Genomic DNA, 24156 nt, shown 5'->3' on the forward strand with positions numbered 1-24156 from the left:
TTAACACTAATATTCCATTAAACACCCATATATCCCTTTATTTAACACTAATATTCCATTAAACACCCATATATCCCTTTATTTAACACTACTGTTCCATTAAACACCCATATATCCCTTTATTTAACACTACTGTTCCATTAAACACCCATATATCCCTTTATTTAACACTAATATTCCATTAAACACCCATATATCCCTTTATTTAACACTAATATTCCATTAAACACCCATATATCCCTTTATTTAACACTAATATTCCATTAAACACCCATATATCCCTTTATTTAACACTAATATTCCATTAAACACCCATATATCCCTTTATTTAACCCTAATATTCCATTAAACACCCATATATCCCTTTATTTAACACTAATATTCCATTAAACACCCATATATCCCTTTATTTAACCCTAATATTCCATTAAACACCCATTTATCCTTTTATTTAACACTAATATTCCATTAAACACCCATATATCCCTTTATTTAACACTAATATTCCATTAAACACCCATATATCCCTTTATTTAACACTAATATTCCATTAAACACCCATATATCCCTTTATTTAACACTAATATTCCATTAAACACCCATATATCCCTTTATTTAACACTAATATTCCATTAAACACCCATATATCCCTTTATTTAACACTACTATTCCATTAAACACCCATATATCCCTTTATTTAACACTACTATTCCATTAAACACCCATATATCCCTTTATTTAACCCTTATATTCCATTAAACACCCATATATCCCTTTATTTAACACTACTATTCCATTAAACACCCATATATCCCTTTATTTAACACTACTATTCCATTAAACACCCATATATCCCTTTATTTAACCCTTATATTCCATTAAACACCCATATATCCCTTTATTTAACACTACTATTCCATTAAACACCCATATATCCCTTTATTTAACCCTTATATTCCATTAAACACCCATATATCCCTTTATTTAACCCTTATATTCCATTAAACACCCATATATCCCTTTATTTAACCCTAATATTCCATTAAACACCCATATATCCCTTTATTTAACCCTAATATTCCATTAAACACCCATATATCCCTTTATTTAACCCTTATATTCCATTAAACACCCATATATCCCTTTATTTAACCCTAATATTCCATTAAACACCCATATATCCCTTTATTTAACCCTAATATTCCATTAAACACCCATATATCCCTTTATTTAACCCTAATATTCCATTAAACACCCATATATCCCTTTATTTAACCCTTATATTCCATTAAACACCCATATATCCCTTTATTTAACACTAATATTCCATTAAACACCCATATATCCCTTTATTTAACCCTAATATTCCATTAAACACCCATATATCCCTTTATTTAACCCTAATATTCCATTAAACACCCATATATCCCTTTATTTAACACTAATATTCCATTAAACACCCATATATCCCTTTATTTAACCCTAATATTCCATTAAACACCCATATATCCCTTTATTTAACACTAATATTCCATTAAACACCCATATATCCCTTTATTTAACACTAATATTCCATTAAACACCCATATATCCCTTTATTTAACACTAATATTCCATTAAACACCCATATATCCCTTTATTTAACAGTATTATATATCATTAAACACACATATATCCCTTTATTTAACCCTTATATTCCATTAAACACCCATATATCCCTTTATTTAACACTAATATTCCATTAAACACCCATATATCCCTTTATTTAACCCTAATATTCCATTAAACACACATATATCCCTTTATTTAACCCTAATATTCCATTAAACACCCATATATCCCTTTATTTAACAGTATTATATATCATTAAACACCCATATATCCCTTTATTTAACAGTATTATATATCATTAAACACACATTTATCCCTTTATTTAACACTAATATTCCATTAAACACCCATATATCCCTTTATTTAACACTAATATTCCATTAAACACCCATATATCCCTTTATTTAACAGTATTATATATCATTAAACACACATTTATCCCTTTATTTAACAGTATTATATATCATTTAACACACATTTATCTCTTTATTGTTTTGTTGTATAAATAATTGTTTCATTTCCATTAATTCGTTGCTGATGTTTGTTGAAAACACTGAGAAAGAAAAATCGGATTTATTTAACCTCTTCAGACTAAATAAGACCAAAAAGACCACGTGACCAACAGGGACCGTCATAGTAGAGCGTCACCGCTACGTCATTTCCGCCAGAACCATAGAAGAAGAAGCTAGAGAAGACTCCGGAAGTGAGTGCTTGAACAGTGAAAACAGATTAGCCTGATTAGCTCCACAGGCTAACTCTCTCTGATATGACGTTTCTAAGCTGAACAGTAAGTCTGTTTCTATTCTTCTCTGGTTGTTTGTGCGCAGACTCAGTGACCATGTTCACATTTTTTTTAAATTTACGTCCATAGAGCTGACGCTGATAGCCGTTAGCATGTAGCTTAGCATTGGCTGCTGTTAGCAGTTAGCTCGGAGTTGTTGTAGTTCAGTGAGAGTCCAGCGGACAGGTGAACAGGTGAGCTGTTGGTGTCAGAGATCACAGAGAGGACTGACCCGTGATCAGCTGAGCCTCAGAAACACCTGTACGTCACTGACGTCCTCTCTGAGCCAGAGGACCCCCTCAGCCATTAGTGTACTCCTGTCTGCTACAGCTGATAACGGGCAATTTAGTCAGTGTTTCCATGACGACTCTGATTCTACTGCAACCATTTAATTGAAACCTAGACATCAGAGAAAGGTCCCAGACTGAGCAGCGTGCACTCTGACCTCAGACTGACCAACAAACCGAGCACGCTCATTAGACATCCCAGAGTACGGCTACTACTGCTACTACTACTGCTACTACTGCTACTACTGCTACTACTACTGCTACTACTGCTACTACTACTGCTACTACTGCTACTACTGCTACTGCTACTACTGCTACTACTGCTACTACTACTGCTACTACTGCTACTACTGCTACTACTACTGCTACTACTGCTACTACTGCTACTACTGCTACTACTGCTGCTGCGCTGCCAGCAGCCACCGCTCACTGCTGCTGCTGCTGCTGCTGCTGCCAGCTGCGCTGCTGCACTGCTGCAACAGCAGCAGCAGCTGCAGCAACGCTGCGCTGCTGCTGCTGCTGCTGCTGCACCACTGCTGCGCACCACCTGCTGCAACCAGCTGCTGCTGCTGCTGCTGCTGCTGCGCTGCTGCTGCTGCTTGCTGGCAGCACCACCACCACCACGCTGCTGCGCAACCACCGCCAGCACTGCTGCTGCACCACCAGCTGCCACTGCAGCACCGCCAGCTGCTGCTGCGCAACCGCTGCACCACCGCGGCGGCAGCTGCACCGGCACCAGCGCACCAGCAGCGGCAGCAACCAGCAGCGGCAGCACGCGGCACCAGCCAGCGGCAGCAACAGCGGCAGCCGCTCAGCGGCACAGCGGCAGCGGCCACCAACCGCGGCAGCAGCAGCGGCAGCGGCGGCACCTGGCAGCACGGCTGCACCAGCCAGCAGCCGCTGCAGCGGCAGCAGCTGCTCGCAGCCGCTGCACCAGCACGCACGCCGCGCGCCAGCAACACCTGCGCTGCTGCGCTGCCAACCGCCACCACCAGCGGCAACAGCAGCGGCAGCAGCAGCACTGCTGCTGTAGCAGCGCAGCAGCAGCACTGCTGCTGCAGCGGCAGCAGCGGCGCAACGCACGGCACTGCGGCTGCAGCGGCAGCGGCAGCACGGCAGCAGCGGCAGCAGCAGCACGGCACCAGCGGCAGCAGCACCGCGGCAGCGGCAGCAGCGGCAGCAGCGGCAGCCGGCAGCGGCAGCAGCAGCAGCGGCTGCCTGCGGCTGCTGCAGCGCACCGCCAGCAACCGCTGCTGCGGCACCAGCAGCGGCAGCGCAGCACTGCTGCAGCAGCGAGCAGCAGCAGCGGCTGCGCTGCAACAGCGGCAGCGGCAGCAGCTGCAGCTGCAGCGGCACCGCAGCACCGCTGGCTGCTGCGCACGCTGGCGGCACCAGCAGCGGCAGCAGCGGCAGCACGCGGCGCTGCTGCACCGCCAGCGGCACCAGCACGCCAGCGCGCCACCGCGGCAGCAGCAGCAACGCAGCACGCGGCGCTGCAGCGGCAACCGGCAGCCTGCGGCTGCAGCAGCAGCGCTGCAGCAGCGCGCACCAGCGCTGCGGCTGCTGCGGCACCACCGCTGCTGCACCGCAACAGCGGCAGCGGCAGCGGCAGCAACAGCGGCACGCGCCAGCAACAGCCGCCTGCGGCAGCAGCTGCTGCAACAGCGGCAACCTGCCGGCTGCTGCCACGGCTGCCACCAGCTGCACCACGGCACCAGCAACACCGCCAGCACGCACCAGCAGCAGCACCACCGCTGCCGGCCACCAGCCAGCCACCGGCCTGCTGCGCCACCAGCTGCTGCACCACCAGCGGCAGCCAGCGGCACCAGCGGCACCACCGCAGCAGCGGCAGCACCACGGCAGCCGGCAGCACAGCGCGCACCAGCAGCGGCAGCCGGCAGCGGCAGCAACACGCAGCGGCTGCCACGCACCGCCAGCGCACCGCCACCACCAGCAGCGGCACCACCGGCACCAGCGGCGGCACCGGCAGCGGCGGCAGCGGCAGCAGCCACGGCAGCGGCGCGGCGGCAGCGGCACCACGGCAGCAGCAGCAGCACCGGCACCAGCGGCAGCGGCAGCGGCGGCACGGCAGCCACCAGCAGCGGCGGCAGCCAGCGGCGGCAGCAGCTGCAGCGGCAGCAGCGGCAGCAGCGGCGGCGGCACCAACCGCAGCGGCAGCAGCAACAGCGGCAACCGGCACCAGCGGCAGCAGCAACCAGCGGCAGCGGCACCACCAGCAGCGGCACCGGCGCAGCGCTGCGGCAGCTGCAACGGCAGCAGCAGCAGCAGCTGCGGCAGCACCGCGGCAACACTGCGCTGCTGCTGCGGCAGCGGCAGCAGCTGCAGCAGCAGCGGCTGCTGCTGCGGCTGCTGCTGCCACGCTGCGCAGCTGCGCGCTGCTGCTGCTGCTGCAGCCAGCACTGCAACGCTGCAGCTGGCGCTGCTGCTGCTGCTGCAGCAACAGCTGCGCTGCAACCGCAGCTGCTGCTGCAGCTGCTGCTGCCAGCAACGCAGCCTGCTGCTGCTGCGCACCACGCGCTGCTGCTGCTGCTGCTGCTGCGCTGCTGCTGCTGCTGCAGCGCTGCACGGCAGCACTGCGGCGCAGCCAGCTGCTGCGGCAACGCTGCCAGCACGCAGCTGCAGCGGCTGCAACAGCAGCGGCAACAAGCAGCGGCAGCGCTGCAGCGCAGCACGGCAGCTGCTGCGGCGCAGCGCGCAGCGGCTGCTGCGCTGCGGCAGCAGCCAGCAGCAGCGCAGCACCGCCAGCGGCAGCAGCTGCAGCGGCACCACGGCAGCACCAGCAGCTGCGCAGCGGCAGCTGCTGCGGCAGCAGCAGCAGCGGCCACCACAGCTGCTGCCAGCACCAACCAGCCGCCACCAGCCAACCTGCTGCACCACCGCCAGCGGCACCACGCGCCTGCTGCTGCACCAGCAGCACGGCAGCTGCACTGCTGCACGGCGGCACCACCGCCTACCAGCGGCAGCAGCAACAGCGGCCAACCAGCCGCAGCAGCGGCAGCAGCTGCTGCTGCTGCAGCAGCCACCGCCAACAGCGGCAGCGGCACCAGCGGCACCGCAGCACCAGCTCGGCTGCGCTGCAGCGGCGGCAGCAGCAGCCGGCAGCCAGCGGCAGCACCAGCGGCAGCAGCACCGGCGGCAGCAGCAGCAGCAGCAGCAGCGGCTGCAGCAGCCGCTGCGGCACCACCGCAGCGCAACCAGCCGCACCACCACCACGCTGCCAGCTGCTGCACCACTGCTGCAGCGGCAACAGCACCAGCACCGGCTGCTGCACCACCTGCGGCTGCACTGCACCACCAGCAGCGCTGCTGCGCACCACCAGCTGCTGCAGCACCACCAGCAGCACCACCAGCGGCTGCTGCGGCCACGCAGCAGCTGCAGCAGCTGCAGCGGCACCACCACGCGGCGGCAGCAGCAGCGGCGGCCAGCGGCGCGCCAGCACCACCGCAGCACCACCAGCAGCGGCAGCTGCAGCAGCACCGCAGCAGCCACCAGCCGGCAGCAGCACCACCGCAGCAGCACCGGCAGCAGCGGCAGCAGCAGCACCAGCGGCGCAGCGCACCAGCAGCACCGCCAGCAACCAGCAGCGGCAGCAGCAGCAGCGGCAACAGCGGCAGCAGCAGCACCAGCGGCACGCACCTGCAGCACTGCACGGCACCAGCACCACGCTGCAGCAGCAACCGCAGCGGCAGCCTGGCCAGCAACACCGCGCAGCGGCACCACGCTGCGGCACGGCTGCGGCGGCAGCCAGCAGCGGCAACAGCACTGCGGCACCACCAACCGCCACCACCACCACCGCCACCACCAGCACGGCACCACCAGCACCACGGCACCACGGCAGCTGCTGCTGCACCACCAACCAGCAGCACTGGCACCACCACCACCGGCACCACCAGCCACCACCGCAGCAGCAGCGGCAGCACCACCAGCCAGCAGCTGCTGCTGCTGCCACCAGCCAGCAGCGGCACCACCAGCTGCAGCAGCAGCACCACGCGGCACCACCACCAGCAGCAGCACCACACAGCCTGCTGCTGCTGCTGCTGCGCAGCAACAGCGCAGCAGCAGCTGCTGCCAGCACCACGGCAGCACCACCAGCACCTGGCGGCAGCAGCGGCACAGCACCGCCACCACCACCACCACCAGCGGCAGCAGCGGCGCCACCACCAGCAGCACCACCGCACCAGCTGCTGCACCACTGCGGCAGCCACCACCGCGGCAGCAGCACCACCAGCACCACCTGCGCTGGCACCAGCACCACTGCGCACCACCAGCACCACCAGCACCACGGCAGCACCAGCGGCCACCAGCTGCAGCAGCGGCAGCAGCACCACCTTGCTGCTGCGCTGCTGCTGCTGCTGCTGCACTGCTGCACCACCACCACCACCACCACCACCGCCAGCAACACCACCGCTGACCACCTGCTGCACCACCACCTGCCACCACCACTGCTGCTGCTGCTGCTGCTACTGCTGCTGCTGCTGCTGCTGCTGCTGCTACACCACCACCCACTCCACTGCTGCTACTACTACTACACTCTACTACTACTCACCACTACCACTACTACCACCACCTTCCAGGCTAGAGTCACATTTAAACTCATACACTGCCAACAGCCATATTCTAAAGAGTACACACGTGTTCACAGGTTAAAACATGCAGCTAAAACCACAGAAGTCAGCAACATTTAGGCTCTAGCAATAAAAACCAGATAATTGTAACTGACTGTGCCAACACAGAGCTGAAGGTAATCAATAATGAGCAGGTTCTGGTTGTTCAGTATGAAAGAATAACTAACTTTAGGATGTGGAACCCTCTAGAACACGGTCCACGTTCCTGTCTGGAACAGCTGATGGGGATCCAAATGAAACAGATAAATGTGATCCTCAGTTCCAGTGAAGGAGAACCTAAGTCTTGCTGACAGGGGTCCCTGTGGATTCTGGTTTTTGTGTCTGAAATACTGCAGGGTAAAAACATAGGTCCCAACGTTTGACACCTGATGACATCACAGTGACACCATCAGGCCTGAGAGCTGACTGTTAAATATAAAATGGTGATTGATCCTTTAACTATTGGCCCCGCCCTCTGTCTACAGGTGTGTTACCTGTGTTGACGTAAGTGGGCGTTGCCGTGGCGATGGCTCTGATCGAAGGTGTGGGAGATGAGGTGACGCTGCTGTTCGGCTCCCTGCTGCTCCTCCTGGTCCTGCTGCTGGCCTGGATCTCCACCCGCACCTCCGACCCCCCAGAACACCTGTTTACCTCTGCCACAAGCCCCGCCCCCTCCCTCAGAACAAGTCCCACCCACCATGAAACACCTCAGTCCTCCACGATCAGCTCATCCTCCTCCTCCTCCCCCTCCAGCTCTGTGAGTGACAGCTCGCTGACAGAGGCTCCACCAGCCAACGCCTCCTCCCAGGAGGAGAAGGGGGAGGGAGGAGGAAGGGGGGAGGAGCCAGGTGGAGGGGGAGACGTAGGCGGGGCTTCATCCTCTCAGAGGAACATGGTGGTCAGATTGAAGTTCCTCAACGACACTGAGAGAATGGCTCAGGTCGGCCCTCAGGACACCATCGGATACATCAAACGGTACAGCTACTGCAATTTGATGGCAAAAATACTGTAATTTTATGGCACTAATACTGCGATTTTATGGCAATAATTCAGCAATTTTATGGCACTAATACTGCGATTTTATGGCAATAATTCAGCAATTTTATGGCAATAATACTGCGATTGTATGGCAATAATTCAGCAATTTTATGGCAATAATACTGCGATTTTATGGCAATAATTCAGCAATTTTATGACAATAATACTGTAATTTTATGGCAATAATACTGCGATTTTATGGCAATATTCAGCAATTTGATGGCAATAATACTGGAATTTTATTGCAATAACATGGCAATTTTATGGCAATCACACTGCAATTTTATGGCAATAAATCTGCAATTTATGGCAATCACACTGCAATTTTATGGCAATAACACGGCAATTTTATGGCAATAACACTGCAAGTTTATGGCAATAACACTGCAATTTTATTGCAATAACTGCAATTTTATGGCAATAACATGGCAATTTTATGGCAATAACACGGCGATTTTATTGCAATAACTCTGCAATTTGATGGCAATAACATGGCAATTTTATGGCAATAACACGGCGATTTTATTGCAATAACTCTGCAATTTGATGGCAATAACATGGCAATTTTATGGCAATAACACGGCAATTTGATGGCAATAACATGGCAATTTTATGGCAATAACATGGCAATTTTATGGCAATCACACTGCAATTTTATGGCAATAAATCTGCAATTTATGGCAATCACACTGCAATTTTATGGCAATAACACGGCAATTTTATGGCAATAACACTGCAAGTTTATGGCAATAACACTGCAATTTTATTGCAATAACTGCAATTTTATGGCAATAACATGGCAATTTTATGGCAATAACACTGCAAGTTTATGGCAATAACACTGCAATTTTATTGCAATAACATGGCAATTTTATGGCAATCACACTGCAATTTTATGGCAATAAATCTGCAATTTATGGCAATCACACTGCAATTTTATGGCAATAACACGGCAATTTTATGGCAATAACACTGCAAGTTTATGGCAATAACACTGCAATTTTTTTGCAATAACTGCAATTTTATGGCAATAACATGGCAATTTTATGGCAATAACACGGCGATTTTATTGCAATAACTCTGCAATTTGATGGCAATAACATGGCAATTTTATGGCAATAACGCGGCGATTTTATTGCAATAACTCTGCAATTTGATGGCAATAACACGGCAATTTTATGGCAATAACATGGCAATTTTATGGCAATAACATGGCAATTTGATGGCAATAACATGGCAATTTTATGGCAATCACACTGCAATTTTATGGCAATAACATGGCAATTTTATGGCAATCACACTGCAATTTTATGGCAATCACACTGCAATTTTATGGCAATAACACGGCAATTTTATGGTAATAACACTGCAATTTTATGGCAATAATTCTGCAATGTCATGTTAACAATACTGCAATTTTATGGCAATAATTCTGTTATGTAATAGCAATAATACTGCAATTTGATGGCAATAATAATGCAATTTGATGGCAATAATACTGCAGTTTGATGGCAATAATACTGAATTCATACAGGACACCATCTGTTACATAAAACAATTAAACTGCTGCATCATCACTGCAATATTCCTGCAATGTGACATTACTCTTACACAGTCTCTGACCTTTGACCTCTCCTGGTCTTCCAGAACCTTCTTTGCGGGTCAGGAGCAGCAGGTCCGGCTCATCTACCAGGGTCAGCTGCTCCAGGACGACGCTCAGACTCTGGCCTCTCTGAACCTGGTCCACAACTGTGTCCTGCACTGTCACATTTCACAGCACGCCGGCCGGGGGGCGGCGGGAGGGGCGCGGCCAGCTGACCAGGTGCAAGTGGCGCTGAATGTGGGCGGTCTGATGGTGCCCCTGCTGGTCCTCATGCTGTCTGTGCTTTGGTACTGTCAGATCCAGTACCGGCAGTTCTTCACGGCGCCAGCCACCGCCTCGCTGGTCGGAGTCACCATCTTCCTCAGCCTGGTGGCCTTTGGAGTCTACCGCCGCTAGCTGCTCTCTGATTGGCCGCTAGTGTCGACGTCAGTGGCTGGGGCGGAGCTCCTTCTGTGACCTCTGACCTTTCCCCGCCCGTGGGGAGACGGAAGCTTCTAGAGTCCATGTTTGTTCTTCTGTTGCCATGGAGATGCTGTGGAGCATTAACGAGGACTTAAAAGGCCGTTCTGAAATGATTCCCTCGCCACTCTAACGTAGGAGAGAGCGCCATCTGCTGGACGGTTTAAACTCATCAGACAGCTTTAAGATAAACCCCCCTCACTGACACGCAGACAGGAAGTTAGTGTTCTGAAACAGGAAGTTCATGTAGCAGTAAAATAAACGTTTGTCAGAGAGAGACGGTTAAAGGAGAGAAATGTTTGGTTCAGTCTCTCTGAAGATCAAAGTCTAAACGACAGAATTAAAACCTGTTTCACAGATTGGACCTTTAGTCCTGATAGGAATGTTCAGCTCTTCTGTTTTAGTCTCACCTGATGTTTTATTTTGAAAGGTTAAAGTCGCCGATCCTCGTCTCCTGTCCCCTGAGGAACAGAAAGGTGTCACACCTGGGTGCAGACTCTGATGGAGGTTTGACCTCTGACCTCAGAGGTAGGACGCCCCTAGGGGTGCTAACAGAGTGGAGGGGGTAGTTTCAGAACGGCCCAGTGTTAATTTTTATATCCTGTTTCTCTGTAGGCTCCGCCCTCTTCATCATCGTGCCTCTTTTAGTTTGTGTGTAGGTCTGCTTTAGTGAGTGTGTGAGCGAGCGAGCGAGAGAGAGAGAGAGAGAGAAAGAGCGGGAACGTTTCAATCTGAGCTTTTCAAAGACAAATTCTATTAAATCATTTATTTATCAGGTCGTCTTTCTGAGCTTCCTTCACTCCTCACTCATTATTTATCAACCAGCGTACACCAGGGCTTCCCAAAGTGTGGTTCGGGGTCCACTGGTGGCCCCAGAGGCCCTGTAGGGGGCCCCAGAGGCCCTGTAGGTGGGCCATGAGAGCTGGATTACAATAAGTCAAAACCACAGATATGTTTTAAATGATAACATACATGATCACATCATTAATGATTTAGAAAGAACCAAACAGACTGATTTCTAAGGTACAGGTACGTGGGGGGGCGCTCTAAGGAGAATAGGTTGATGGTCTCACTGATTTGGAACACGCTGAAAGACTCCAGCTGGTGTAGGTCTGTTTGTCTAAAACTAACTCAGAATATTCTCAGCTCATAAAGACAGTTATTGTCGGCGAGTCCTCAGGACTGGTTCAGACCGTCATGGCGAGTTCTCAGGACTGGTTCGGACCGTCATGGCGAGTTCTCAGGACTGGTTCGGACCGTCATGGCGAGTTCTCAGGACTGGTTCGGACCGTCATGGCGAGTTCTCAGGACTGGTTCGGACCGTCATGGCGAGTTCTCAGGACTGGTTCGGACCTTCACGGCGAGTCCTCAGGACTGGTTCAGACCGTCATGGCGAGTTCTCAGGACTGGTTCGGACCTCTGTCTTCAGAGTAAATCTGATCTGGGGCCTCGTTTATAAAACTGTGCGTAGGAAAGATCACTACAGCTGGCGTACGCCGGAAACACAGGAAATGCGTGCGCACAAAAACTTTCAGATTTATAACAGAGTGCGCACGCACGTCCTACGCCTGTTTCCATTTATAAATCACTATCAACTCTAAAGTTGTCGCACGTGAGGGAATGCTTTGCCCCGCCCATATGGTGCCTATAAAAGGTCAGGTGAACGCCCTTGATGAATATTCAATGATATCAGTTTCACGACGGACCAAGACGGAAAACGAGCAAAAAAAAAAGAAATTCCACTCAATGTGAGGTTGCGATATTAATAGGAGAGGTGGACACACGCAGAGTCTTATTGGGTGGCCACAGTTTGGGCATCACTAACGCCAGAAAGGCTAAAGAGTGGAAGCGTGTGGCTGATGCTGTAAATAACGTTCCTCAGAGGGTCGGACTGTGGCTGAAGTAAAAAGAAATGATCCGACATAAAAGTGGAGGCGAAAAGCCGCATCGTTCTCATAGAAAGAGTGTCTGTGTGACAGGAGGGGGAAAGGGCACAGAGCTCACCCCCACAGACGACAAGCTGGCGGGGATCACTGGGGAATCCCTCCTGAGGGGTGTGGTGGTGGAGGGGGAGGGGGACACGGATGCACCACATGCACCAGAGGCATCATGTCATTGATCCTGTCATTGATCCTGTCATCGATCCTGTCATCGATCATGTCATCGATCCTGTCATCGATCCTGTCATCGATCATGTCATCGATCATGTCATCGATCCTGTCATCGATCATGTCATCGATCCTGTCATCGATCCTGTCATCGATCCTGTCATCGATCATGTCATCGATCCTGTCATCGATCCTGTCATCGATCATGTCATCGATCCTGTCATCGATCCTGTCATTGATCATGTCATTTTAATTACAATGATTATAAATGTAAAACTTTATTTGTATGGCACATTTTGGGAGCACGGTTACTGTCCACCTTCTTGTGTATTATTTATTTTTATATTATCAGGAAAACCTCATTGAAATTAAAAATCTCATTTACAAGAGTGTCCTGGACAAGAAGAGCAACAGCACAATGAACAGAGTTACAGACATGAAATATTACAGTTAAAAATAAAAATAAAAATAAATAAATATATATATATATGGATGTCATAATAACATGTAGGGTTTGTTTCACACTGACAGAACATGATTGAGTCCATAATAAAGGCTATGTGTGTGGGCATGAGTGCGTGCGTGCGTTTGCGCACTCCCTCTGGCATCAATGTAAATTTTTCTTCTTTTTTTTTTCGTTTTTGCAAATATATCCCTCATATATGATATGTGCTGTGAAATGTGTAATATTTGATTATTTCACACAAATGTATCAATTTCATAGAAGTCCTTAATTTCATCCTTCTACTGTTCAGGTCAGTTTCCTGTTTATCCAGATATTTTGCATACGGCAGGGTCAGAGCTGCCGTGGAGGTGCGCACATTTTCCCATCAAGTTTGTTTTTTATAAATCCCAAACGTTACTTACAAGTGACGTACGCTTTCTTTTGTGCGTGCGCTGCGTTTATAAATGAGGCCCCTGGTCTCTACAGAATCAGCTGTTCTTGAGTGTGAGGACAGCCTCCACTGGGAGGCGCCACAAGACTTCAGGGGAAACGTGGGACCAGGATCCAGAAAACTTGTGCTGTGTGGGCCAGATTAGACTAGAGTGGATTATTAGAGTCAGGATTAGGAGGTCTGACCATCTACAGATTTAAAACAACACACCTCTAATCTGCTGCTCACAGCTTTATTTATTATGAAGGTGTGGAACAATCCAGCAGGAGGTTCTGGTTCCTCTTCAGACCATCAACCCTGAAACACATCAAACACTCTGATTTACAGGATACACCTGAACACACCATCACATTTAAGAGCCTTTATATTCACCTGTGGAAAAGACTAGAATAATAATAGTTATTATGGATATACAGGGTTATGTTGTATTCTATCTGTGATGTCACTGTGATGTCACTGTGATGTCACCACCTGTAGTTGAGCTGACAGGTGTTCAGGTACCGTCACTCCCACAGATTCCAGCAGGACAATGGTTTCTGTCAGAGACAAATGTGACGAGGGGGAGGAGTCTTCATCTTCATCACCATGGAGCTTCACCTGCTGCAGACTAAACACACAGGTGAGTTTCCCTGTCAGGAGGGCGGAGCTACAGACCAGGGGCCTCATTTATAAACATGGCGTAGGATCCATACTAAAAGTGTACGTGCGCCAAAAAACAATCTGATTTATAAAACCGTGCATGCGCACACAAGCACTTGTCCCTTTATAAATCACAGTCCACCTGGAAGATTGTGCAGGTGGATTCATCTCACACCCCGCCCTCTACACGCCCACATTTTACCATGAATGGTCAACGTACCTCAGGAATGTTTTTGTATATAAATAAGCCACTGATCAACAGCATTTTATGCTCAATCATGGCAGAGAAGACAAGGAAAAGGAATTTCACATAGACTGAAATAGAGGTGCTTGTGGGTGAGGTGGAGACCAGAAAAATGATTTTATCTGGTGGTCACAGTAGTGGCATCACTAATAAAAGAACAACAAGCGAGTGGCAGCACGTGGTCACCGCTGTAAATAGTGCGAGAGCCACAGAGTGATCTGCGGTCTGTTCCCTACGCTGCTGTATCAGGATGAATGAGTCTGTGTTGACCCAGGCCACCGGGCCACTAAATGTGTCAAAACCATGTTTGAGGTACAAATCATTTCTACATTGATTGTATGCACATTTTTGTTGGTTCACAGAGACAGATTCATTTTCACTCGGAGCCCTTATAGCAACATAAGTGTAGTCAACTGCACCGATTACATTTGGGAAACCGGACTTGGCTGTAAATTGCCTTTTAATGTTGGCCTGTTCACCCACAGTATCACCGATGTATCCACTGGTCATGTTTATAATGCCATCCAACACGGCTGGCATCAGTGTGCTGAGGGATGGCTGCCTTATCCCAGACCTAAGGACAGAATCTAACTGTAGTATATCAGACCCTAAAGGGGCTTTAGACAGAAAATGTTAAATTATATATTGTTAATCATGTCAAACACAGACCTGTCGGCTAATTCCCACTGGAAGGAGCCAGTTGCCAGAAACCCCAGAGTGGTCAGCACCTGTATACACCGGGATGGCGTGGTTCTGGCTGGTGGTTCTGTCTAACTGGGTCCAGTTCAGAACATAGACCCAAGAGCACTGCTCTAGGAATCTAAACCGGCTTATTAGCCAGTCATCATCATGGACCAGGAAATCTTCCTGGTCCTTAAGGACTCTCTCTATCCTGATCCTACCATCTGTGTGATCTTCCAGTGCCAGAGCATCCATTGTGCAGCATTATGCTCGAGTGTCACCGCACTATTTATATGCTTACTCAGCAATTAGACTGATTGTTACACACCTTGTCACCATTAATACTAATCAATCAGTGCTATCACCGCTCTATCATTTGAAGATGACAGTATGATATATGAACTTTGTGCATACAGTAGCAGGCCTGATGGCTCACTAAAGGAACACATCTAGAACACTGCAGACTTGGCTGTTTGTGAGTCTGATATGTGATGACATTAAATGTATGACATGAATCTGGCTCCATTCACCACCTCATCATCTGCGCCGCAAGTTTCCCCCGTCTCCAAAATGTTCGTGCGCAAGGATCAAAGTTGACGTACCGGCGCCACATTCTCTCACCAAGTTTATTTTTATTAATCACAACCTTTGTGTGGAAAGTGGCGTACGCCACTTTCAAGCCCCGTTTTGTGCGTAAGCAAGCTTTATGAATGAGGCCCCAGGTGTTTCAGACAGGTGGTTTTACTGTCAGAGGAGTGAGGATCTGGTCTGGATGTTGATCTAGAACATTCTTAGTTCTACCCTACCATCATCCAGAACACTCAGGTGCAGCTAGGGTTAATATGATTGGTCGATTCTGACGGTCCTACCTGTCGGTGCACCAGTCCAGCAGGTAATCGGTGTACAGGTGTTCCCAAACAAGGATGACTGACAGCAGCGACTCTTTGAAAGGTCGAAGGTCGACCTGCAGCCAGCCATGCAGAGTGATGACATCATCCAGGTGAGACGCGTCTCTGCTGAGCAAGTGGAGTGAGTTGATCTGTAACAGACAGCAGGGGGCGCTGTTAGGGCGCTGCTGTGACCACACCCCCTTATGTCCAACCAGAACATCACCACATCAACAGACCGAACAACCAGGAAGTAAAATGTTTGTCCTTTCAAAATAAAATAAAAATAAAAACCAGAGAAAGCCTTCTACTGCTGTTTGTTGGTGTTCCTGTTATTCTGAGTAGAAACAGCTGAATAAAGAATGACTTCTACTGAGTAGATAGAAACACCTGGACAGGTGAGTCCCACCTCTCTCCTGAAGTCCCTCAGAGTGGGCGGAGTCACCTCGGCCTCCAGCTCGTCTGCTCTCAGCTGTCTGCCGTATGCCAGGAAATCCTCCATCACTGCCCTGCGGTCGCTCTCCCATAGAAACGAATACCTGTCCAGCCCCGCCCTCAGATGCTCCGCCTCCTCCTTCACCTGCTGTAGGTGACACATCACTTCCTGTTCTAGTTCCTGGAGAGCAGGGTGCTGCCGCAGAGACACCTGGACGGACAGACAGATAATCATGATGATGGCTGGTTGGGGGGTGTGGCCACCTGTACAGGCCTGGATCTGTGATGTCACAGTGATGTCATAGTGATGTTAGAGTTACCTGGTAGTTGCCGTGGCGACTGACGGAGATCCTGGGTGGTAGACCGGCCACAGCGTAAACATCATTGATGATGCTCTTTAGGAAGTCAGAGAGGCCGACGTCCACTGACGGCTCAAACACACTTCCTGTTTCCTTCAGCCGCAGGCTGACCGCCATCAACACGCCACCGCCACTCTGCATGCACATGATACATGTTTAGCCCAGATCAAACCAAAAACTGGAGACACAGCCAGACCTAAACAGAGCTGAAGACCAGCTGGTTAGTCAGTCCAAGTCCTAGGTCTGAGTCTGATGTGAAGTCACGCCATGGCGTGCTACAAGCTGGTCCACCTGACCCCTGAAGGCCGGTCTAAGAACATTAGCTGTGTTAGCCTATTAGCTTATGTTTTCTGTCCTCAGTTGAAGACTTACACAAAAGTGGGAGGGACCAGCAGTTCTGCCATCTTTGTGGCGGTCTCTGCTCTGAGCTGGACTTTATGAGAACCGTCTGGATGGCATCATGTGACCCTCAGGTGTAGTTAGGCTCGTTTACCTGTGCATCCATGTTGTCAGACAGGAAGTGAAGTGTTGTGATCAGCAGCTGGAACAGTCCGTCCTGGACTTTATCATCGATGTGGTCTAAGTATCTGATCCAGGACTCAGCTGAGTCTTCAGTCCCGTACAGACTCCTGTTCACCTGAGGATGTCACACCTTGTCACATCAGCAGCTGGCTCCTCCCCCACTCCCCAGAAGTTCCCTGTATTTACCTGTGTTAACCTGAGCAGCTCCGCCCCCTCCTCTCTGAGGCGTCTACAGCTCTCGTCTGAGGCCCCGCCCTCCAGCAGTGAGTCACATGAGCACTGCAGCAGCTGAAGCTCCGCCCAGCCCTGCAGGGGAAGAAAGAGAGACCAGGGCCAGGTGAGTGTAACAGGTGAGCCTGGGTCTCATTTATAAACACGCCATCTGACAGACCTGACTGGTTTTGGGGAACACTTAGACCTTAGACCAGAATCAGCAACAGGACAGGTGAGGTAACACCTGCTGAAGCTTTATTTAGACTGACTATGCTGACAAAGACACCTGACTATGAGAGCCTCACCTGGATGATCTGGAAGATGGCGGCCATGTTGGCTCTGGCCTCGCTCACAGTGGAGTAGACAGCTAGAACTCTCTCTCTCTGCTGCTCCACCAGCAGATGAACGCCTGTACAGACAAACACGGAGTCACATATCTGATGATGTCATGGTCAAACACCTGAACACTACCTGCTGCTGTCATCCTGTTGAAAAGGCGACAAAACCCCTCTGAAAGAATCCACAGCATTCAGAAACCAGGGGTTCATCCTGAACCCTAACCCCCAGAAACCAGGGTTCACCCTGAACCCTAACCCCCAGAAACCAGGGGTTCATCCTGAACCCTAACAACCAGAAACCAGGGGTTCATCCTGAACCCTAACCCCCAGAAACCAGGGTTCACCCTGAACCATAACCCCCAGAAACCAGGGGTTCATCCTGAACCCTAACAACCAGAAACCAGGGGTTCATCCTGAACCCTAACCCCCAGAAACCAGGGTTCAACCTGAACCCGAACCCCCAGAAACCAGGGGTTCATCCTGAACCCTAACAACCAGAAACCAGGGATTCATCCTGAACCCTAACCCCCAGAAACTAGGGGTTCATCCTGAACCCTAACCCCCAGAAACTAGGGGTTCATCCTGAACCCTAACCCCCAGAAACCAGGGGTTCATCCTGAACCCTAACAACCAGAAACCAGGGATTCATCCTGAACCCTAACCCCCAGAAACTAGGGGTTCACCCTGAAGTCTAACCCCCAGAAACCAGGTGTTCACCCTGAACCCTAACCCCCAGAAACCAGGGTTCACCCTGAACCCTAACCCCCAGAAACCAGGGGTTCATCCTGAACCCTAACCCCCAGAAACCAGGGTTCACCCTGAACCCTAACCCCCAGAAACCAGGGGTTCATCCTGAACCCTAACCCCCAGAAATCAGGGGTTCATCCTGTACCCTAACCCTCAGAAACCAGGGTTCACCCTGAACCCTAACCCCCAGAAACCAGGGGTTCATCCTGAACCCTAACCCCCAGAAACTAGGGGTTCATCCTGAACCCTAACCCCCAGAAACCAGGGGTTCATCCTGAACCCTAACCCCCAGAAACCAGGGTTCACCCTGAACCCTAACCCCCAGAAACCAGGGGTTCATCCTGAACCCTAACCCCCAGAAATCAGGGGTTCATCCTGTACCCTAACCCTCAGAAACCAGGGTTCACCCTGAACCCTAACCCCCAGAAACCAGGGGTTCATCCTGAACCCTAACAACCAGAAACCAGGGGTTCATCCTGAACCCTAACCCCCAGAAACCAGGGGTTCATCCTGAACCCTAACCCCCAGAAATCAGGGGTTCATCCTGTACCCTAACCCTCAGAAACCAGGGTTCACCCTGAACCCTAACCCCCAGAAACCAGGGTGCACCCTGAACCCTAACCCCCAGAAACCAGGGGTTCATCCTGAACCCTAACCCCCAGAAACCAGGGTTCACCCTGAACCCTAACCCCCAGAAACCAGGGGTTCATCCTGAACCCTAACCCCCAGAAATCAGGGGTTCATCCTGTACCCTAACCCTCAGAAACCAGGGGTTCATCTTGAACCCTAACCTTCAGAAACCAGGGGTTCACCCTGAACCCTAACCCCCAAAAACCAGGGGTTCACCCTGACCCCCTCCCCCAAACCAGGGGTTCACCCCAAAGCCTAACCCTCAGAAACCAGGGGTTCATCCTGAACCCTAACCCCCAGAAACCAGGGTTCACCCTGAACCCTAACCCCCAGAAACCAGGGGTTCACCCTGAACCCTAACAACCAGAAACCAGGGATTCATCCTGAACCCTAACCCCCAGAAACTAGGGGTTCATCCTGAACCCTAACCCCCAGAAACCAGGGGTTCACCCTGAACCCTAACCTCCCAGAAACCAGGGGTTCACCCTGAACCCTAACCCCAAGAAACCAGGGGTTCACCCTAGACCCTAACCCCCAGAAATCAGGGGTTCATCCTGTACCCTAACCCTCAGAAACCAGGAGGTCACCCTGAACCCTAACCCTCAGAAGCCAGGGGTTCATACTGAACCCTAACCTTCAGAAACCAGGGGTTCACCCTGAACCCTAACCCCCCAAAACCAGGGGTTCACCCTGACCCCCTCCCCCAAACCAGGGGTTCACCCCAAAGCCTAACCCTCAGAAACCAGGGGTTCATACTGAACCCTAACCGTCATGAACCGTGATGTCACACCTTCAGAGCTCCAGGTGGTCCTCTGCAGCTCAGACAGGTGTTCATTAATCTCCTGCAGCTGATCCTGGATCAGAGGAAGCTCCCCCTGCAGGGCACCACTCAGAACCTGAAAGAGAACCCCAGTGTGTTAGATCACCTAAACTCTGATCACCTGGTCAGGTAAGGTTGGCCACACCCTAGACCAGGGACTCCCAAATGTTTCTAACAACCCCCATACAGGACAATCACCTTAATCCTTACATTTCCTTAAGACGGAATACTGGTGCTGTTTTTAGTCTGGGTGGTCTAGAGTGGTCTCAGTCTGGGTGGTCTAGAGTGGTCTCAGTCTGGGTGGTCTAGAGTGGTCTCAGTCTGGGTGGTCTACAGTGGTCTCAGTCTGGATGGTCTACAGTGGTCTCAGTCTGGATGGTCTAGAGTGGTCTCAGTCTGGGTGGTCTAGAGTGGTCTCAGTCTGGGTGGTCTAGAGTGGTCTCAGTCTGGATGGTCTACAGTGGTCTCAGTCTGGGTGGTCTACAGTGGTCTCAGTCTTGATGGTCTACAGTGGTCCCAGTCTGGATGGTCTACAGTGGTCTCAGTCTGGATGGTCTACAGTGGTCTCAGTCTGGGTGGTCTAGAGTGGTCTCAGTCTGGGTGGTCTAGAGTGGTCTCAGTCTGGATGGTCTAGAGTGGTCTCAGTCTGGATGGTCTACAGTGGTCTCAGTCTGGATGGTCTACAGTGGTCCCAGTCTGGATGGTCTACAGTGGTCTCAGTCTGGATGGTCTAGAGTGGTCTCAGTCTGGATGGTCTACAGTGGTCCCAGTCTGGATGGTCTACAGTGGTCTCAGTCTGGATGGTCTACAGTGGTCTCAGTCTGGATGGTCTACAGTGGTCTCAGTCTGGATGGTCTAGAGTGGTCTCAGTCTGGATGGTCTAGAGTGGTCTCAGTCTGGATGGTCTACAGTGGTCTCAGTCTGGATGGTCTACAGTGGTCTGAGTCTGGATGGTCTACAGTGGTCCCAGTCTGGATGGTCTAGAGTGGTTCCAGTCTGGATGGTCTACAATGGTCTCAGTCTGGATGGTCTACAGTGGTCTGAGTCTGGATGGTCTACAGTGGTCTCAGTCTGGATGGTCTAGAGTGGTCTCAGTCTGGATGGTCTACAGTGGTCTCAGTCTGGATGGTCTACAGTGGTCTCAGTCTGGATGGTCTAGAGTGGTCTCAGTCTGGATGGTCTAGACCACATCCTTGGTGGATGGTTGTTCAGGACCACACCTACCTGGTTGTAGCAGAGCACCAGGTGATCCAGTCTCAGGTAGCTCAGTGAGACGTCCTCTCTGCAGGCAAACAGTCGGGCAGCGTGGGGGCGGAGCTCTAAATCTGTCTCCCTGCTCACACACCTGGACTCCCTCAGAGCTTCCTGGAACTAAAACACAGAGTTAAGAACCAGACCTGGACTCCCTCAGAGCTTCCTGGAACTAAAACACAGAGTTAAGAACCAGACCTGGACCCAGAACCACGAACAAATCAGAAATGCTGTTTTTTAAATTTTCAATCAGATTTTAAAAAGTGAAACGATTCTTTAACCTCGTCCTCCACTGACCTGAAGGCTGGTGCTAACTCCCAGCATGCCTTGCTCTCGTGTTAGGAGCTGTTGGTCCAGGATGAGTCTACAGTCTGAGTCCAGCTGGTCCATCCTCTCTGAGCTCACCTGGTCCCAGTACACCTGCAGGAGGTCCAGCAGCTCCCTGTACCTCTGCTCCACCTCCTCAGACTGAGCCCACCACAAACACCTGGTCAGACACAAGTCCAAGTCAGTGACAACGAGTCCAAGTCAGTTACAACAGGTCCAAGTCAATGACAAGTCCAAGTCAGTAACAACAGGTCCAAGTTGGTGTCATCGAGTCCAGGTCAGTGTCATTGAGTCCAAGTCAGTGTCAACGAGTTCAAGTCAGTGACAACAAGTCCAAGTCAGTGACATCAAGTCCAGGTCAGTGACAATGAGTCCAAGTCAGTGACAGAAACTCCAAGTAAGTGTCAAAGAGTCCAAGTCAGTGTCAGCGAGTCCAAGTCAGTGTCAAAGAGTCCAAGTTAGTGTCAGCGAGTCCAAGTCAGTGACAATGAGTCCAAGTCAGTGACAATGAGTCCAAGTCAGTGACAATGAGTCCAAGTCAGTGACAACCAGTCCAAGTCAGTGACAATGAGTCCAAGTCAGTGACAATGAGTCCAAGTCAGTGACAACCAGTCCAAGTCAGTGACAATGAGTCCAAGTCAGTGACAATGAGTCCAAGTCAGTGTCAAAGAGTCCAAGTCAGTGACGACCAGTCCAAGTCAGTGACAACGAGTCCAAGTCAGTGTCAACGAGTCCAAGTCAGTGTCAAAGAGTCCAAGTTAGTGTCAGCGAGTCCAAGTCAGTGACAACCAGTCCAAGTCAGTGACATCCAGTCCAACTCAGTGTCAACGAGTCCAAGTCAGTGTCAACGAGTCCAAGTCAGTGTCAGCGAGTCCAAGTCAGTGTCAGCGAGTTCAAATCAGTGACATCAAGTCCAAGTCAGTGACAATGAGTCCAAGTCAGTGTCAAAGAGTCCAAGTCAGTGACAACTAGTCCAAGTAGGTGTCAAAGAGTCCAAGTCAGTGTCAGTGAGTATAAATCAGTGATATCAAGTCCAAGTCAGTGACAATGAGTCCAAGTCAGTGACAATGAGTCCAAGTCAGTGTCAAAGAGTCCAAGTCAGTGTCAAAGAGTCCAAGTCAGTGACAATGAGTCCAAGTCAGTGACAACAAGTCCAAGTAAGTGTCAAAGAGTCCAAGTCAGTGTCAGCGAGTCCAAATCAGTGACGACCAGTCCAAGTCAGTGACAATGAGTCCAAGTCAGTGTCAATGAGTCCAAGTCAGTGTGAAAGAGTCCAAGTTAGTGTCAGCGAGTCCAAGTCAGTGACAACCAGTCCAAGTCATAGACAAAGAGTTCAAGTCAGTGACAATGAGTCCAAGTCCAAAGCAATAAGTTCAAGTCAGTGTCAACGAGTCCAAGTCAGTGACAACAGGTCCAAGTCGGTGTCATTGAGTCCAAGTTAGTGTCAGCGAGTCCAAGTCAGTGACAATGAGTCCAAGTAGGTGTCAAAGAGTCCAAGTCAGTGACAACAGGTCCAAGTCAATGACAAGTCCAAGTCAGAAACAACAGGTCCAAGTTGGTGTAATCGAGTCCAGGTCAGTGTCATTGAGTCCAAGTCAGTGTCACAGGTTCAAGTCAGTGACAACGAGTCCAAGTCAGTGACATCAAGTCCAAGTCAGTGACAATGAGTCCAAGTCAGTGTCAGCGAGTCCAAGTCAGTGTCAAAGAGTCCAAGTTAGTGTCAGCGAGTCCAAGTCAGTGACAATGAGTCCAAGTCAGTGACAATGAGTCCAAGTCAGTGACAATGAGTCCAAGTCAGTGACAACCAGTCCAAGTCAGTGACAATGAGTCCAAGTCAGTGACAATGAGTCCAAGTCAGTGACAACCAGTCCAAGTCAGTGACAATGAGTCCAAGTCAGTGACAATGAGTCCAAGTCAGTGTCAAAGAGTCCAAGTCAGTGACGACCAGTCCAAGTCAGTGACAACGAGTCCAAGTCAGTGTCAACGAGTCCAAGTCAGTGTCATCAAGTCCAAGTCAGTGTCGATAAGTCCAAGTAGGTGTCAAAGAGTCAAAGTCAGTGTCAACAAGTCCAGGTCAGTGACAACCAGTCCTAGTCAGTTACAATGAGTTCAAGTCAGTGTCAACGAGTTCAAGTCAGTGTCAACGAGTTCAAGTCAGTGTCAACGAGTCCAAGTCAGTGTTAACGAGTTCAAGTCAGTGACGACCAGTCCAAGTCAGTGACAACAAGTCCAAGTCAGTGACCACCAGTCCAAGTCAGTGACAACGAGTCCAAGTCAGTGTCAACAAGTCCAAGTCAGTGTCAACGAGTCCAAGTCAGTGTCAACGAGTCCAAGTTAGTGTCAGCGAGTCCAAGTCAGTGACAACCACTCCAAGTCAGTGACATTCAGCCCAAGTCAGTGTCAACAAGTTCAAGTCAGTATCAACGAGTCCAAGTCAGTGTCAACGAGTTCAAGTCAGTGAGTCCAAATCAGTGACATCAAGTCCAAGTCAGTGACAATGAGTCCAAGTCAGTGACAACTAGTCCAAGTAAGTGTCAAAGAGTCCAAGTCAGTGTCAGTGAGTCCAAATCAGTGATATCAAGTCCAAGTAAGTGACAATGAGTCCAAGTCAGTGACAACAAGTCCATGTCAGTGACATCAAGTCCAAGTCAGTGA

The 24156-nt window shown here is 50.2% G+C and overlaps 2 protein-coding genes across 2 annotated transcripts in view; one reads left to right on the top strand and one right to left on the bottom strand.

The window, feature by feature from the left end:
* The first annotated feature begins 2270 nt into the window (after positions 1 to 2270).
* tmub1 (transmembrane and ubiquitin-like domain containing 1) lies at positions 2271 to 11179 on the top strand. The gene is made up of 3 exons (XM_041802341.1): positions 2271 to 2398; positions 7790 to 8279; positions 9990 to 11179. The coding sequence occupies exons 2-3, from the start codon at positions 7831 to 7833 to the stop codon at positions 10339 to 10341; spliced, it is 801 nt and encodes a 266-aa protein (XP_041658275.1). The 5' UTR covers positions 2271 to 2398; positions 7790 to 7830; the 3' UTR covers positions 10342 to 11179.
* A 1597-nt stretch (positions 11180 to 12776) lies between these two features.
* The window catches only part of LOC121520284 (dynein heavy chain 17, axonemal-like), a 19680-nt gene continuing 8300 nt past the window's right edge, over positions 12777 to 24156 (bottom strand). Inside the window, exons 3-13 of the mRNA XM_041803655.1 lie at positions 21472 to 21661; positions 21148 to 21294; positions 19894 to 19999; positions 17694 to 17797; positions 17362 to 17481; positions 17147 to 17290; positions 16615 to 16788; positions 16269 to 16505; positions 15842 to 16011; positions 13880 to 14015; positions 12777 to 13705 (exon numbers count right to left, since the gene is read on the bottom strand). Coding sequence (XP_041659589.1) covers positions 13700 to 13705; positions 13880 to 14015; positions 15842 to 16011; positions 16269 to 16505; positions 16615 to 16788; positions 17147 to 17290; positions 17362 to 17481; positions 17694 to 17797; positions 19894 to 19999; positions 21148 to 21294; positions 21472 to 21661 — 1534 coding nt within the window. The 3' untranslated portion in view covers positions 12777 to 13699. The remainder of the gene's footprint in view (positions 13706 to 13879; positions 14016 to 15841; positions 16012 to 16268; positions 16506 to 16614; positions 16789 to 17146; positions 17291 to 17361; positions 17482 to 17693; positions 17798 to 19893; positions 20000 to 21147; positions 21295 to 21471; positions 21662 to 24156) is intronic.

This window comes from Cheilinus undulatus, linkage group 13, assembly GCF_018320785.1.
Source record: "Cheilinus undulatus linkage group 13, ASM1832078v1, whole genome shotgun sequence".
NCBI lineage: Eukaryota > Metazoa > Chordata > Actinopteri > Labriformes > Labridae > Cheilinus > Cheilinus undulatus.

Bases quoted from the DNA above. Each gene is read 5' to 3' on its own strand.
- tmub1 (XM_041802341.1), top strand. From the start codon at position 7,831: ATGGCTCTGATCGAAGGTGTGGGAGATGAGGTGACGCTGCTGTTCGGC. The intron at 8,280-9,989 runs GTACAGCTACTG...CTGGTCTTCCAG, and splicing joins ACCATCGGATACATCAAACG to AACCTTCTTTGCGGGTCAGG.